The sequence below is a fragment of the Phacochoerus africanus genome, chromosome 4 (assembly GCF_016906955.1).
Source record: "Phacochoerus africanus isolate WHEZ1 chromosome 4, ROS_Pafr_v1, whole genome shotgun sequence".
Lineage (NCBI taxonomy): Eukaryota > Metazoa > Chordata > Mammalia > Artiodactyla > Suidae > Phacochoerus > Phacochoerus africanus.
Window position 1 is genome coordinate 142,510,588 of NC_062547.1, and position 13,282 is coordinate 142,523,869.

Here is a 13,282-nt window from a genome sequence, read left to right on the forward strand (position 1 = left end):
ATGTTGGTCTTCGGACGCTGTGGGCTGAGAACCCAAAACCTCCTTCTCTCCTTTCTGCTCCTCGCAGCCTGGGTGGCGGGGAGCAGCCAGGTCCGCTACTCGGTCCCGGAGGAAGCCAAACACGGCACCTTCGTGGGCCGCATCGCCCAGGACCTGGGGCTGGAGCTGGCCGAGCTGGTGCCGCGCCTGTTCCGGATGGCGTCCAAAGGCAGCGGGGACCTTCTGGAGGTAAACCTGCAGAATGGCATTTTGTTTGTGAATTCTCGGATCGACCGGGAGGAGCTGTGCGGGCGGGGCTTGGAGTGCAGCATCCACCTGGAGGTGATCGTGGAGCGGCCGCTGCAGGTGTTCCACGTGGAGGTGGAGGTGAGGGACATTAACGACAACCCGCCTCTCTTCTCCGCCTCAGAGCAAAAGCTCTCAATTCCCGAATCTCGACTGCTTGACTCTCGGTTTCCTCTAGAAGGCGCATCTGATGCGGATGTTGGAGAGAACGCAATGCTTACTTACAGACTCAGTCCAAGTGAGTTTTTTGCTCTTGATATTATAAACAAAAAGGACAAAGGCAAATTTCCAGTGCTTGTTCTACGAAAACTGCTGGATCGTGAAGAAAATCCCCAGCTTCAATTGTCATTAACCGCAACGGATGGAGGCAAACCGGAACTTACCGGATCTGTTACTCTGCTGATAGTGGTGTTGGATGCCAATGATAATGCGCCCATATTTGACCGATCCCTTTATGAAGTTAAAATGCGTGAAAATTCAGCGAACCAAACGTTAGTCATAAGGCTGAATGCATCTGATGCAGATGAAGGAATAAACAAGGAAATAATATATTCATTTAGCTCTTTGGTCCCACCCAGCATAAGAAGTAAATTTCTAATTAATGAAAGCACAGGAGAAATAAGAGTCAATGATGCAATTGACTTTGAAGATAGTAACACTTACGAAATTCATGTAGATGTTACAGATAAAGGACAACCACCCATGGTTGGTCACTGCACCGTCTTAGTGGAAATACTGGATGAAAATGATAATTCACCTGAGGTGATTATCACTTCCTTGGCTCTTCCAGTGCGAGAGGATGCGCAGGTGGGCACCACCATCGCCTTGATCAGCGTGTCGGACCGTGACTCGGGCGCCAACGGGCAGGTGACCTGTTCCCTGGCACCCCAAGTCCCCTTCAAGCTGGTGTCCACCTTCAAGAATTACTATTCGCTGGTGCTGGACGGCACCTTGGACCGCGAGAGCGTGGCGAGCTACGAGCTGGTGGTGACCGCGCGGGACGGCGGCTCGCCTTCGCTGTGGGCCACGGCCAGCGTGTCGGTGGAGGTGGGCGACGTGAACGACAACGCGCCGGTGTTCGCGCAGCCCGAGTACACGGTGTTCGTGAAGGAGAACAACGCGCCCGGCTGCCACATCTTCACGGTGTCGGCGCGCGACGCGGACGCGCAGGAGAACGCGCGGGTGGCCTACTCGCTGGTGGAGCGGCGGGTGGGCGAGCGCGCGCTGTCGAGCTACGTGTCGGTGCACGCGGAGAGCGGCAAGGTGTTCGCGCTGCAGCCGCTGGACCGCGAGGAGCTGGAGCTGCTGCAGGTCGGGGTGAGCGCGCGCGACGCGGGCGCGCCGCCTCTGGGCAGCAACGTGACGCTGCAGGTGTTCGTGCTGGACGAGAACGACAACGCGCCGGCGCTGCTGCCGCCGCCGCCGCCGTCGCCTTGGGCGCCGCCCGGGTGGCCCGGGGGCGCGGGCGGCGGGGCGGGCGTGGTGAGCCAGCGGGTGGCGCGGTGGGTGGGCGCGGGCCAGGTGGTGGCGAAGGTGCGCGCGGTGGACGCGGACTCGGGCTACAACGCGTGGCTGTCGTACGAGCTGCAGGAGGCGGCGTCGGGGGCGGCGTCGGGGGGCGCGCGGAGCGCGTTCCGCGTGGGGCTGTACACGGGCGAGATCAGCACGACGCGCGCCCTGGACGAGGCGGACGCGGCGCGCCAGCGCCTGCTGGTGCTGGTGAGGGACCACGGCGAGCCGGCGCTGACGGCCACGGCCACGGTGCTGCTGTGGCTGGAGGACGGCGGCCCGGCGCCCAAGGCGTCCTCGCGGCGGGTGGTGGGCCCCGCGGCGGCGGAGGCGGCGCTGGTGGACGTGCACGTGTACCTGGTGGTGGCGATCTGCGCGGTGTCGAGCCTGCTGGTGCTGACGCTGCTGGTGTACACGGCGCTGCGGTGCTCGGCGCCGCGCGGCGAGGGCGCGTGCGTGCCCGGGCAGGCGCGGCTGGTGTGCTCGAGCGCGGTGGGCAGCTGGTCTTCGTCTCCGCGGCGTTGGCGGCGGCGGCAGCGGCAGCAGGTGTGCTCTGGGGAGGGGCCGCCCAAGGCCGACCTCATGGCCTTCAGCCCCAGCCTGCCTCCGTGTCCACTACCAGATGGGGAAGTCGGGGAGCAGTCTACTGGAGGCGACACTTCTAGCAAGGTGGGTTATTGCTTTTTTATTTACATATTTTGTTTTGTGAATATTTTATTTCGCCGCTTCTCCCCTTCAAATTTATGTCTTGTAATATCTCCATTCTTTGTCTAAATAGCATATACTTCCATGATACCTCAAATATTTCTTGTAGTATCTTTTGTAATATAGCTTATTCCGAAAATTCATTTTTTTTTGTTTACAGTACACCGTGCATCAATTTTTCCTGGGTGCTTCAATGTTTACTATATGCCATTTATTCTGAATTTATGTTTATTTTCCAGTACAAATATTTGATGTAGTTTGCAGGTTTTGTTTTTTCATAAACCTGTATCTTTTTAGAAATATTTGTAAAGTTTGTATTTTATAATTTAATTTTTAAATCTAAAATTTGAAATGACTCTATTACATCAACAATATGACTGCTATGATCGGTTTCCTTCACGGTGAAATTGTAGGTTTTGCTCCCTAATTAAAGAATACGTGTAGTGCAACATAACTTATAATGCATACTAGAACCTCAGTATTTAGACTTTATTCATAATAGTAAAGTATGTAGAGTGTAGGCTCATTCATAGAAAATGTCCTAATCTATGGAATTAAGTGGAGTATTTTGACCTTAAAATGGTTTTCATTTTTATTTCAGTTTTTCACTAATTTTTAAAAACTAGTTTTAGCCTGATAATATCTTGCATTGACTCTGTTATTAAGATATATATATATATTTTTAAAAACTTTGTGGACAGTTTAATTCAATTCAGAATTATTGAAATTTTGGGGTGAAACCATGAATTAACATTCTTGCTAAAAAGGGAATTAGTCCATTTCTTTTAAAACTATTATATCTTATTTTTATAACCATGTTAATATACTACTTTTAAGAGGGTATTAAAATGAGGCTAATCATAAATATTCCTTAGCTTTTGGTGGCAGTTTTTCTGATAGTCTGTTTCAGGATGAGTAAGGAACCCCTTAGTTTACCAGTATATACTATAATAATTTTAGCCTTGGAATGTGGGTGTTTTAAAACTATCTTTCACCTGTGCTTAATCAATGAAGCAACTCTTTAAACCAAAGGGAATAGACTTTCATCATGAGGTTATTCTCAAAGGGAATGGAGTATTTCAATCAGCAAACATGAGGAGGTTTACTTCGTAGCCATGCTTTTTTTCTGAATTTAGTCACCACCATGTGCTAAAGTTTTTCCTGCTCTTCTTTAGTCAAATATTTTGGTCTTAAATTTATGGCTTCCACCATTAATAAAAGAATGAGTAGTTAGAATTATAAATCTTTGGCATATAGTTATAATTATTGAGTCGCTATTTTTTAAAATGTTCAAAGTAAACACTGTAACTCACTTTTTTAAAAAACCTGAGATTTTCTTGGGTAAACCATTTATAAATTTTTTTTTAGGTAGGGAAATTTGGGATTTTCCCATTGGCTGCTGTCTTACCTAAAAGATTTCAAATACTGCATAGTTGGCTCCTTAACTGTCTTGAATGAAAATGATTAAAATATTTTTCTAAAACTATGCTGATAAACTTTATTGCAATTGATAACAATTGTTATGCAAATTTGTGTTTAAAAAAATTTGGGTAAAAATGGAAAATAAAATTGAGTGATTAAATGAAATTTAGAAAACTCATTACACCCTAATCTTAAACAAGTTTTAAACCAATTCTGGAATAAAATGGGTATAAACAAAGTGACAAATACCACTTGAAATCATAATTAATGAGTTTTGGGGGGAGGGGATTAGAAAGACTATTTTTACAAGAAGCAACTGATATAATGCAAATTTAAGTTTTCCTTTAGGATGGAAATTTCAACATTAACTCTGAGTAGAAATAGTATTTGTTTTTTTTTTTGAAAGCAATGTTTTGTTATTATTCGACACATTGGCACAGTTGCTAGTACAAGCAGATATCTTCTGGACCTATTCAAGTTATTCAAATGAAACATTAGAAATTAATCCATAACTGTTATGTGCAAATTTGTGTTTGCTAAAGCCACTGGATATGGTGTACTCTAGTCAGCAAAAATAGCCTATTTCATCAAATCTAAGAACTGACTTGGAAAAAGATTCATATTTTTAGGAAAGAAAAAAGCTGGCAATTATCATTGTAAGACCAATTGCAGGATGTTAGATACAGTATATGAAAAAGAAATGTTTTAATGAGACAAAGAAACAATGAAATGAGACAAATATAAATACGTTTTGTATTTCCAGGATTGAGTACTTGCCAAATTCATTAACATCGAGGCTAATAAATTTTTGGACAAACTGATAAGCAGCTTGCATATGAGCAGTGTTTTGAAACACCCAAATGTTGAGCTGATAATTTAGGGAACTGGCATTTTGAGTTATCTTCTACACAACTGGACTAAATGTTTAGAATAATTTGACATAATATAAGGATAAAGTAAGATAAAAAATTAGTGTTAGCAACTGAGTAAACTTAATAAGAGGCCATTAAAATAATTAATTTCTAGAAGTCTAAAAAGTCATATCACTAGTAACCTACAAACATTTTTTTTTTATGTTCGTATGCATAATATAGTTAGTGCTGTAGTATGTTCTCTTAGATGTCTAGACTCAAGATAAAACTCTTCCTGGAATTCTAATTTGTAAAACCAAAACCAAACCACATTTAAAGAGCTAGTGGTCACACATAAGGATTTAATGAAAGAATTAAAGTCCTACAAAGAAAAACATGGACCATTATGAAGCAACCGCAAATGAAACGAAATATAAATGGGGAAAAAAGTAGTATAAACGGCAAACGCACTTCCGCTTTGAGCCACAGGATGTCGTTGTTCTCCAAGGAGAGGATTGTTCAAATCTGAAGAAATAAAGATTACCCCGGACCAGAAAGACTCGCCACGATTCCAAGCCTTTAAAGACTATAAGCACACTCGCACTGTTAAGATCAGCTGGGATATCAGGAACAAAGACTCAAAAGAAAGGTCTCAGAAGGACTGCATGTTTCTACCCTTGAAATGTTGATTTACTAATCGGAAGAGAAGCAGGATGTTAGCTTCAGGACCAGGTGGCCAAGGAGCCCGGCGCCTCCTGCTCTCGCTTCTGCTCCTCTCAGTCAGGGAGGCGGGGAGCGGCCATACCCACTACTCGGTCGCCGAGGAGGCCAAACACGGCACCTTCGTGGGCCGCATCGCCCAGGACCTGGGGCTGGAGCTGGCGGAGCTGGTGCCGCGCCTGTTCCGGATGGCGTCCAAAGGCGGCGGGGACCTTCTGGAGGTAAACCTGCAGAATGGCATTTTGTTTGTGAATTCTCGGATCGACCGGGAGGAGCTGTGCGGGCGGAGCCTGGAGTGCAGCATCCACCTGGAGGTGATCGTGGAGCGGCCGCTGCAGGTGTTCCACGTGGAGGTGGAGGTGAAGGACATTAACGACAACCCGCCTGTGTTTCCAGCAACAAACAAAAATCTCTTCATTTCTGAAACTAGGGCTCTTGACTCTCATTTTTCACTAGAGGGCGCCACTGATGCAGATATCGGGGCGAACGCACAGCTGACTTACAGACTGAGCCCCAATGAATATTTCTCTCTGGAAGCACCGACCAGCGAGGAGCAGGTAAAACCTCTCGAACTAGTATTAAAAAAACCTTTGGACAGGGAAGTCACTTCAGAGCTTCTTTTGGTGCTCAAAGCAACGGATGGGGGCAAACCCGAGCTGACAGGCGCTGTTGAGTTACACATCACAGTGCTGGATGTGAATGACAATGCTCCAGTGTTTGACAAAGCAGTTCATCGTATAAAATTACTGGAAAATGCAAGAAATGGTACACTGGTTGTTAGACTTAACGCCTCAGATTTGGACGAGGGTTCAAACAGCCACGTTCTTTATTCCTTTGCAAATGATGTCTTCTCTAACACAGAAGCCTCTTTTCGCATAGATTCTAACAGTGGAGAAATAAAAGTAAATGGAAGAATAGATTTTGAAGAAACTAAATTATGGAAACTTCAAATAGAAGCAGTTGACAAAGGAAATCCCCCAATGTTTGGTCACTGCACAGTCTTGGTAGAAATCTTGGATGTCAACGATAATGCTCCGGAGTTGCTAGTGACTTCGTTATTGTTTTCTATTCCAGAGGATGCTCCACTGGGGACAGTCATTGCTCTAATTAGTGTAACTGACCGTGACGCCGGTGAAAACGCTCAGCTGACCTGCTCCCTGACGCCCCACAGCCCCTTCAAGCTGGTGTCCACCTTCAAGAATTACTATTCGCTGGTGCTGGACGGCGCCTTGGACCGCGAGAGCGTGGCGAGCTACGAGCTGGTGGTGACCGCGCGGGACGGCGGCTCGCCTTCGCTGTGGGCCACGGCCAGCGTGTCGGTGGAGGTGGGCGACGTGAACGACAACGCGCCGGTGTTCGCGCAGGCCGAGTACACGGTGTTCGTGAAGGAGAACAACGCGCCCGGCTGCCACATCTTCACGGTGTCGGCGCGCGACGCGGACGCGCAGGAGAACGCGCGGGTGGCCTACTCGCTGGTGGAGCGGCGGGTGGGCGAGCGCGCGCTGTCGAGCTACGTGTCGGTGCACGCGGAGAGCGGCAAGGTGTTCGCGCTGCAGCCGCTGGACCGCGAGGAGCTGGAGCTGCTGCAGGTCGGGGTGAGCGCGCGCGACGCGGGCGCGCCGCCTCTGGGCAGCAACGTGACGCTGCAGGTGTTCGTGCTGGACGAGAACGACAACGCGCCGGCGCTGCTGCCGCCGCCGCCGCCGTCGCCTTGGGCGCCGCCCGGGTGGCCCGGGGGCGCGGGCGGCGGGGCGGGCGTGGTGAGCCAGCGGGTGGCGCGGTGGGTGGGCGCGGGCCAGGTGGTGGCGAAGGTGCGCGCGGTGGACGCGGACTCGGGCTACAACGCGTGGCTGTCGTACGAGCTGCAGGAGGCGGCGTCGGGGGGCGCGCGGAGCGCGTTCCGCGTGGGGCTGTACACGGGCGAGATCAGCACGACGCGTGCCCTGGACGAGGCGGACGCGGCGCGCCAGCGCCTGCTGGTGCTGGTGAAGGACCACGGCGAGCCGGCGCTGACGGCCACGGCCACGGTGCTGCTGTGGCTGGAGGACGGCGGCCCGGCGCCCAAGGCGTCCTCGCGGCGGGTGGTGGGCCCCGCGGCGGCGGAGGCGGCGCTGGTGGACGTGCACGTGTACCTGGTGGTGGCGATCTGCGCGGTGTCGAGCCTGCTGGTGCTGACGCTGCTGGTGTACACGGCGCTGCGGTGCTCGGCGCCGCGCGGCGAGGGCGCGTGCGTGCCCGGGCAGGCGCGGCTGGTGTGCTCGAGCGCGGTGGGCAGCTGGTCTTCGTCTCCGCGGCGGCGGCGGCGGCAGCGGCAGCAGGTGTGCTCTGGGGAGGGGCCGCCCAAGGCCGACCTCATGGCCTTCAGTCCTAGTGTTCCTCCTTGTTCGACTTCTGGAGATACTGGAGACCAACAGGAGTTTTGCGAGAATGTAAGTACAGCAGTTCTGGGATGTATCATGCCTCTTTATATCAGTCAGGGAGTAGTACACCAACAAATTACTCTAAGTCTATTGGTTCAATTTTTTGTTGTGATTTTCTTGCTTTGGTTTATTCAAAAGCACTCTGCTTTGAAGTCCAGCCATTTTTATTGCTTTTCACCGCAGTCTTCTTGGGCACATGGGGAATATTACTTAGTTGGCAGAAATAATTATAGTGGTAGCAATAGTAACAATGAGATAGATGGCTTCCTGTAATTGAGCAAGGCTAAGTCAGCCAGGAAGGAGACAAAGATCACGGATGAGAACGGAGGATGTGACTAAGGCTCAGTTGTCCACTTCTCAATTTTGCCGTAAGTTCATTCTTCCTATTCACTTTTTATTCTAATTGGCCTCCTCCACTCACGTGTTTATACCTTCAAAATTACCATAATAATGCATAATTCCCCAAGTCGGTTAATTTGAGTTGAGACATGTTTAATATTTACCTATGTGTAATCTGTCGGTTTGTGTATTCCTGATGGGATGGGTTATTAAAGCGACCGCATTTTATAAATGATTTTTTTTCTTTATAATCGGTAGGATGCATCTTTGAGATGGTAGGTAGAATTTCAGCATTTCCTTTGGGGATGACTTTGTCTTTTAATCCCCTCAGAATTTAAACTCATTCTCTTCATAGTCTCGGGTGCTTCATATAGAAAATTTTAATTTTTCCTATATAATGATGGTTAGCTAATTGCCTGTTGAATTCATTGCTGCTCTCCTCCACATTAATTTGTTTTACTCTTTTATTTGGAAGATTTGAGCATTGACCATACTTAAAATTCTTCCATTCATAATGATATATGAAGATATTTTAGGGTAGGAAACGTCGCACTTTTTGTGCTTTGAATTTAAAAAATATCTGCCTGGAATTCCTCTGTGGCTCAGAGGGTTAAGGTCCCACTGTTGTCTCTGTGCAGATGTGGGTTTGATCCCTGGCCTTGCTCAGTCAGTCCTAAGGAAACTGCAGAGTTGCTGCAAGTTGTGGGGTAGACCTGCAAATGTGGCCTGGATCTGGTGTTGCCATGGCTGTCACAAAGGCCTGCAGCTGAAGATCTAAACTTCCATATGCCACAGGTGGGGTGGTAAAGAGAAAAGAAAAAAGAAAGATCTCTTATATGGGGAATAGTGATACTTCTGCCTGTATTCACCCCTCTGCTTGGTCCTCAAATGACATTGCTTTAAATAGTTTAAGCGTAACAACCACAGAATATCTATAAAGGCACCTCCATTTAACAGTGGTGCTACTGATCTCATTTCAGAATTTAACATTGTGTACTTAAATTTTTTTAACACTATGTACTTTAGACATATTTGATGCAAACTTTTTTGTCCCAATGCTATATTCGTGGGAATTTTTTTCTTTAGAAGGAACTTGAAATTAGAGCTATAGGGGTGTGAATCAAATAATGTGAATGTTAATTTTATCATTTTTAGCTCAAATGTACAAATTAAGGATTCTTTAATTGTGCTGTGTGGAGACATACATTGTATATGATATATTTACAAGTGGGAGGAGAACCACATTATAGGTGGGGTAAAGTTAATAGAAATTCTGAGAAGGCTATTTTCTACCTGCAAAGTAGGATGCTTTTCATGAAGGTACACCTTAGGAAATCTTTAGAGAAGGAAAAGCCATGTCCTAGTTTATGTACTGGAACTCTCTTCATCCATAGCTACGGAATAGAACAAGAGCAAACATTGGTCACTAACTATAATCTACTACCACTATTTGAGATAGTTCTATTTGTAAGAAATGGCATGAAGGGATTAAAATAATATTTTCATTTAATCCTTGTAACAACTTGTAAAATACATTTGACTATCCAAATTTTAAAAATTAGATAAGAGATGGTGAGATGCTGATCCCCTGCCATCCAGCTAGAAATGATATTCAAAGGCTTATCTCTTAGATTTTGAGAATCATTCTTTTATTCACTGTAGAACTTTCTAGAGTACATTTTTTCTCTGATCAGGCATAGTTCTGGCTAGGAAAATCAAACACAAGCTTTATACAGGTGAATCTTTCTGTTTTGCTTAGGGAAAACCCCTTCATGCTTATCTTCATGAGTGTCTTTGTACAATACCATTATTGTGATAGAAATTAAGCTTGTTTATGCTGCTAAGAGATTTTTTTCCTCATAAGGTTCATGGCCATAATTATCATTTGTCTTAGTCAATGCCATCTTGAGATAGGTACTTACATTATTTGATTGGTAAATAATTGAGTTGTCTGATAAGGCGTATGAGTTGTTTGGAAGCGATATAATTCAGCAGAATAATTTAACACATGAGGAAAATCAGGCGACTGTGGTCTGCATCTGTCGTGCAGAACTCCAAAGCCAACTGATACATACAAAAAGGACCTTGTCCTTTTTACAGTGTGAATAAGAATGTTTTGACAGATAGAAGTGGTAATACGATTGTTTCTTGGATCCTGACCATCAACAAAGAATCAATAACTGCTTCCCAAATTGCATACTTCAGTAACAGTTTTAAAGGTACATATTTCCCATGAAAACTTTTGAATGTGTGTGGGTCTTTTAGGATTCAGTCTTCTCCAATCTCATTGTTGTCTGAGAGATTTGGGCCAGTTGAACAAATGATCTGTGACTAAATAACTGTACACATGTGAACAAGCCATGACAGCACAGACAGAACATTACTGTGTATATTCTATAATTCTGTAGCTACATTATTGGATAGTATGTCTAATCTGCTAATTTTGAAAAACCTACTGGATTTCCAAGAATGGCTTCCAGATCTATTTCTCTGTTTTATGTTTTCAGCAAATAGCAGCAGTAAACCTACTATGGAGTATTAGCAGATCATGAGGATGGGTAGAACATTAAACCATGCACTCTAAGGTATGACTAGCAGGACATACAGCTGGAATTTAAAGCTAGCCATATTGATTTAATAAAGGGCAGACATAGAATTCCTTAGGATTTTCAGTCAATCTTAGAAGTCAATGTTAGCCTGTATCGATGTGACTTCTTGGTGTTAGCCTATCGCCAGATCTCAGGACCATCTTCAAAGATGAATTCAAGAATATCGTAAACTATTCACTAGGGGCTAGTTGGGATGATGATATCTGAAATATCACAGACAAAATGCAAAAGATGTGTCTTTGGATCATTCAATATATCAAACACTTTTGTGACTTGATGTTTGTACAGTGTCACTTCACATACTTGCAAAATATCACAATATTGGAAAGTATTCCCTCAATTAACATCTGTTTTTAATTCAGACATGTATATCATCATCTCCCTTGAGTAAACTTTCTTATGTGCATTTACCCACCTTTAAAGACTCCACATTGCCTGTAACACCTCAAACCCCATTTCCCATAACAAAGAGGTTGGAGGACTGTTGCTTCCTTCTACAAAATAAATCTGACAGGCTTTAAATTGCATTTAAAATCTACTGTTATCTAGCCTAATGCTATATTTTGAGAAGAGGCCCATATAACTAGTTGGTTTTATCAGATGCAAAACAGAATTCAGTGTCACAAAATGTAATAAGTCTGTTTTGTTAATTTTTAAGGAAGAATTTTGAATTTACTTTAAAAAGAGTTCTAGCAGAATAATAATATTGGGAAAAGAGTAAATTAAAAAAAGACTCAAAATTAGCAATAGTGTATTTGTATATTCAAGATAAAGGAAAATATTAACACAATATAAATGTACCAGTAATTTTTTCATTGTAATATTTTTTGATTGCACATGAATCATCAAAACCATACAACAAAATACTAAAGCTAGAGTGATAATTATTCTGAATCACTTTCTATTCTAAACTTCCACTGTCTCTTCTTTTTTCCTCCTTAAATCCCAAGTATATATGAAAAGACAAAGGGCATGTAACTAAATCACAACTTCAGGCAATGAATGCTCACATCAACAATTCTGATTTTCTGGTTGGTATTTTATGAAATTGAATTTCTGTAAACACCAAGGTCACTTAGCATTTGGTTGAACTGTTTATTTTCTATGTTTTCTAAAGCACAATATTAGGTACTTAGAGGAGATTTGATTAGACATCATTTCATTGTTTTGGATGAACTTACAGTCTCAAATCCAAAATTCTTTTAAGAAGAAACAGGTCAGCTATTTTCATGAATATACCTTGATAGATATACAACAGCCAGTGTTGGTGAGTAGAAATACCAATATGGCACGGAAAACTTCATAGCGATTTTTTTTACTCATTAAGGGGTAATAAAAATCATTCAAGTTCCCATCATGGCTCAGTGGTAATGAACCCGACTAGTATCCATGAGGATGCTAGTTCGATCCTTGGCCTCTCTCCCCTGGATTAAGGATCTGGCATTGCCATGGGCTGTGGTACATGTTGCAGATGTGGCTGGGATCCCATGTTGCTGTGGCTGTGCTGCAGGCTGGCAGCTACAACTCCCATTTAACCCCTAGCCTGGGAACTTGCATATGCCACAGATGCAGCTCTTAAAAAAAGCAGAAAAAAAAATCATGCTGTAGTTGAAAGACTACTTCTTTCATATATTGACACCATTATGTTGTGTTATTTTGATACCTGTATTATTTGCTAACAATGCAGCTTTCATGAGAAAGCATTTATGACAAATGTAAATTTCATTTATATCAATAGACTTGTCTCTTGTGAATTCTGTTTTAAACTACCAACTTGGAAACACATTTTTGTTTTTCTTATTGTTCTTCAGTGGGTATGTAGTTGCTTGCGACAAGACCACAATTAAATGTGGATAATTATAAAGAATCAGAACTAAAAAAAAATGACAGAAAGCAAGTGCACACAGATAAAAACACACTGTGCAGAACGTAAAGGCCAAGGAATTGTTATTAAATCTTCAAATTTGTCTTTGATTTTCCTAACAGCTGAACTAACAAGGGAGACTAGAATTAAACAGTTCAAATTTGCATTTAATGGGAGGAAATGTCTGACTTTAGTTTTGCATAAGGTTACCTATAGAATTCATCTCTCTCTCTCTGTATATATAGGTAAGTAAAAGAACAATTGTCCAACTCTAAATCAAACTTCAGAACATTTTAATTTGATGTTAATCAAGAATAAAATGTCATTTTCCACATACCATCACTTTCAATATGACTTCAAATCTGAACGTTCCACAAAAAGCACTTCAGAAATATGTTTTGGGGGATAACATAACGTGAAACATGCTAAATTATTTTTTTTTCTCGAAGTAAAATTCTGTGGTGTTGGATGTAGTGTGCAATACTCACAATTTCAGGCACAAGGTGTCGCTCTTTACTTGGAGGAAATAGTTCTTCAAGGGTTGGTCTGAACAGCCAG

General features: G+C 44.2%; 2 protein-coding genes across 2 annotated transcripts; both read left to right on the top strand.

The window, feature by feature from the left end:
* LOC125124736 (protocadherin alpha-10-like) lies at positions 1–2,568 on the top strand. Its single transcript, XM_047774752.1, has one exon. It carries the CDS (start codon positions 1–3, stop codon positions 2,566–2,568), a length of 2,568 nt encoding a protein of 855 aa, XP_047630708.1.
* A 304-nt stretch (positions 2,569–2,872) lies between these two features.
* Positions 2,873–13,274, top strand: LOC125124737 (protocadherin alpha-10-like). Its single transcript, XM_047774753.1, is given in 4 exon segments — positions 2,873–2,908; positions 5,499–5,580; positions 5,583–7,921; positions 13,221–13,274. Coding segments are annotated over 4 exon segments (2,511 nt in total).
* The last annotated feature ends 8 nt before the right edge of the window (positions 13,275–13,282 follow it).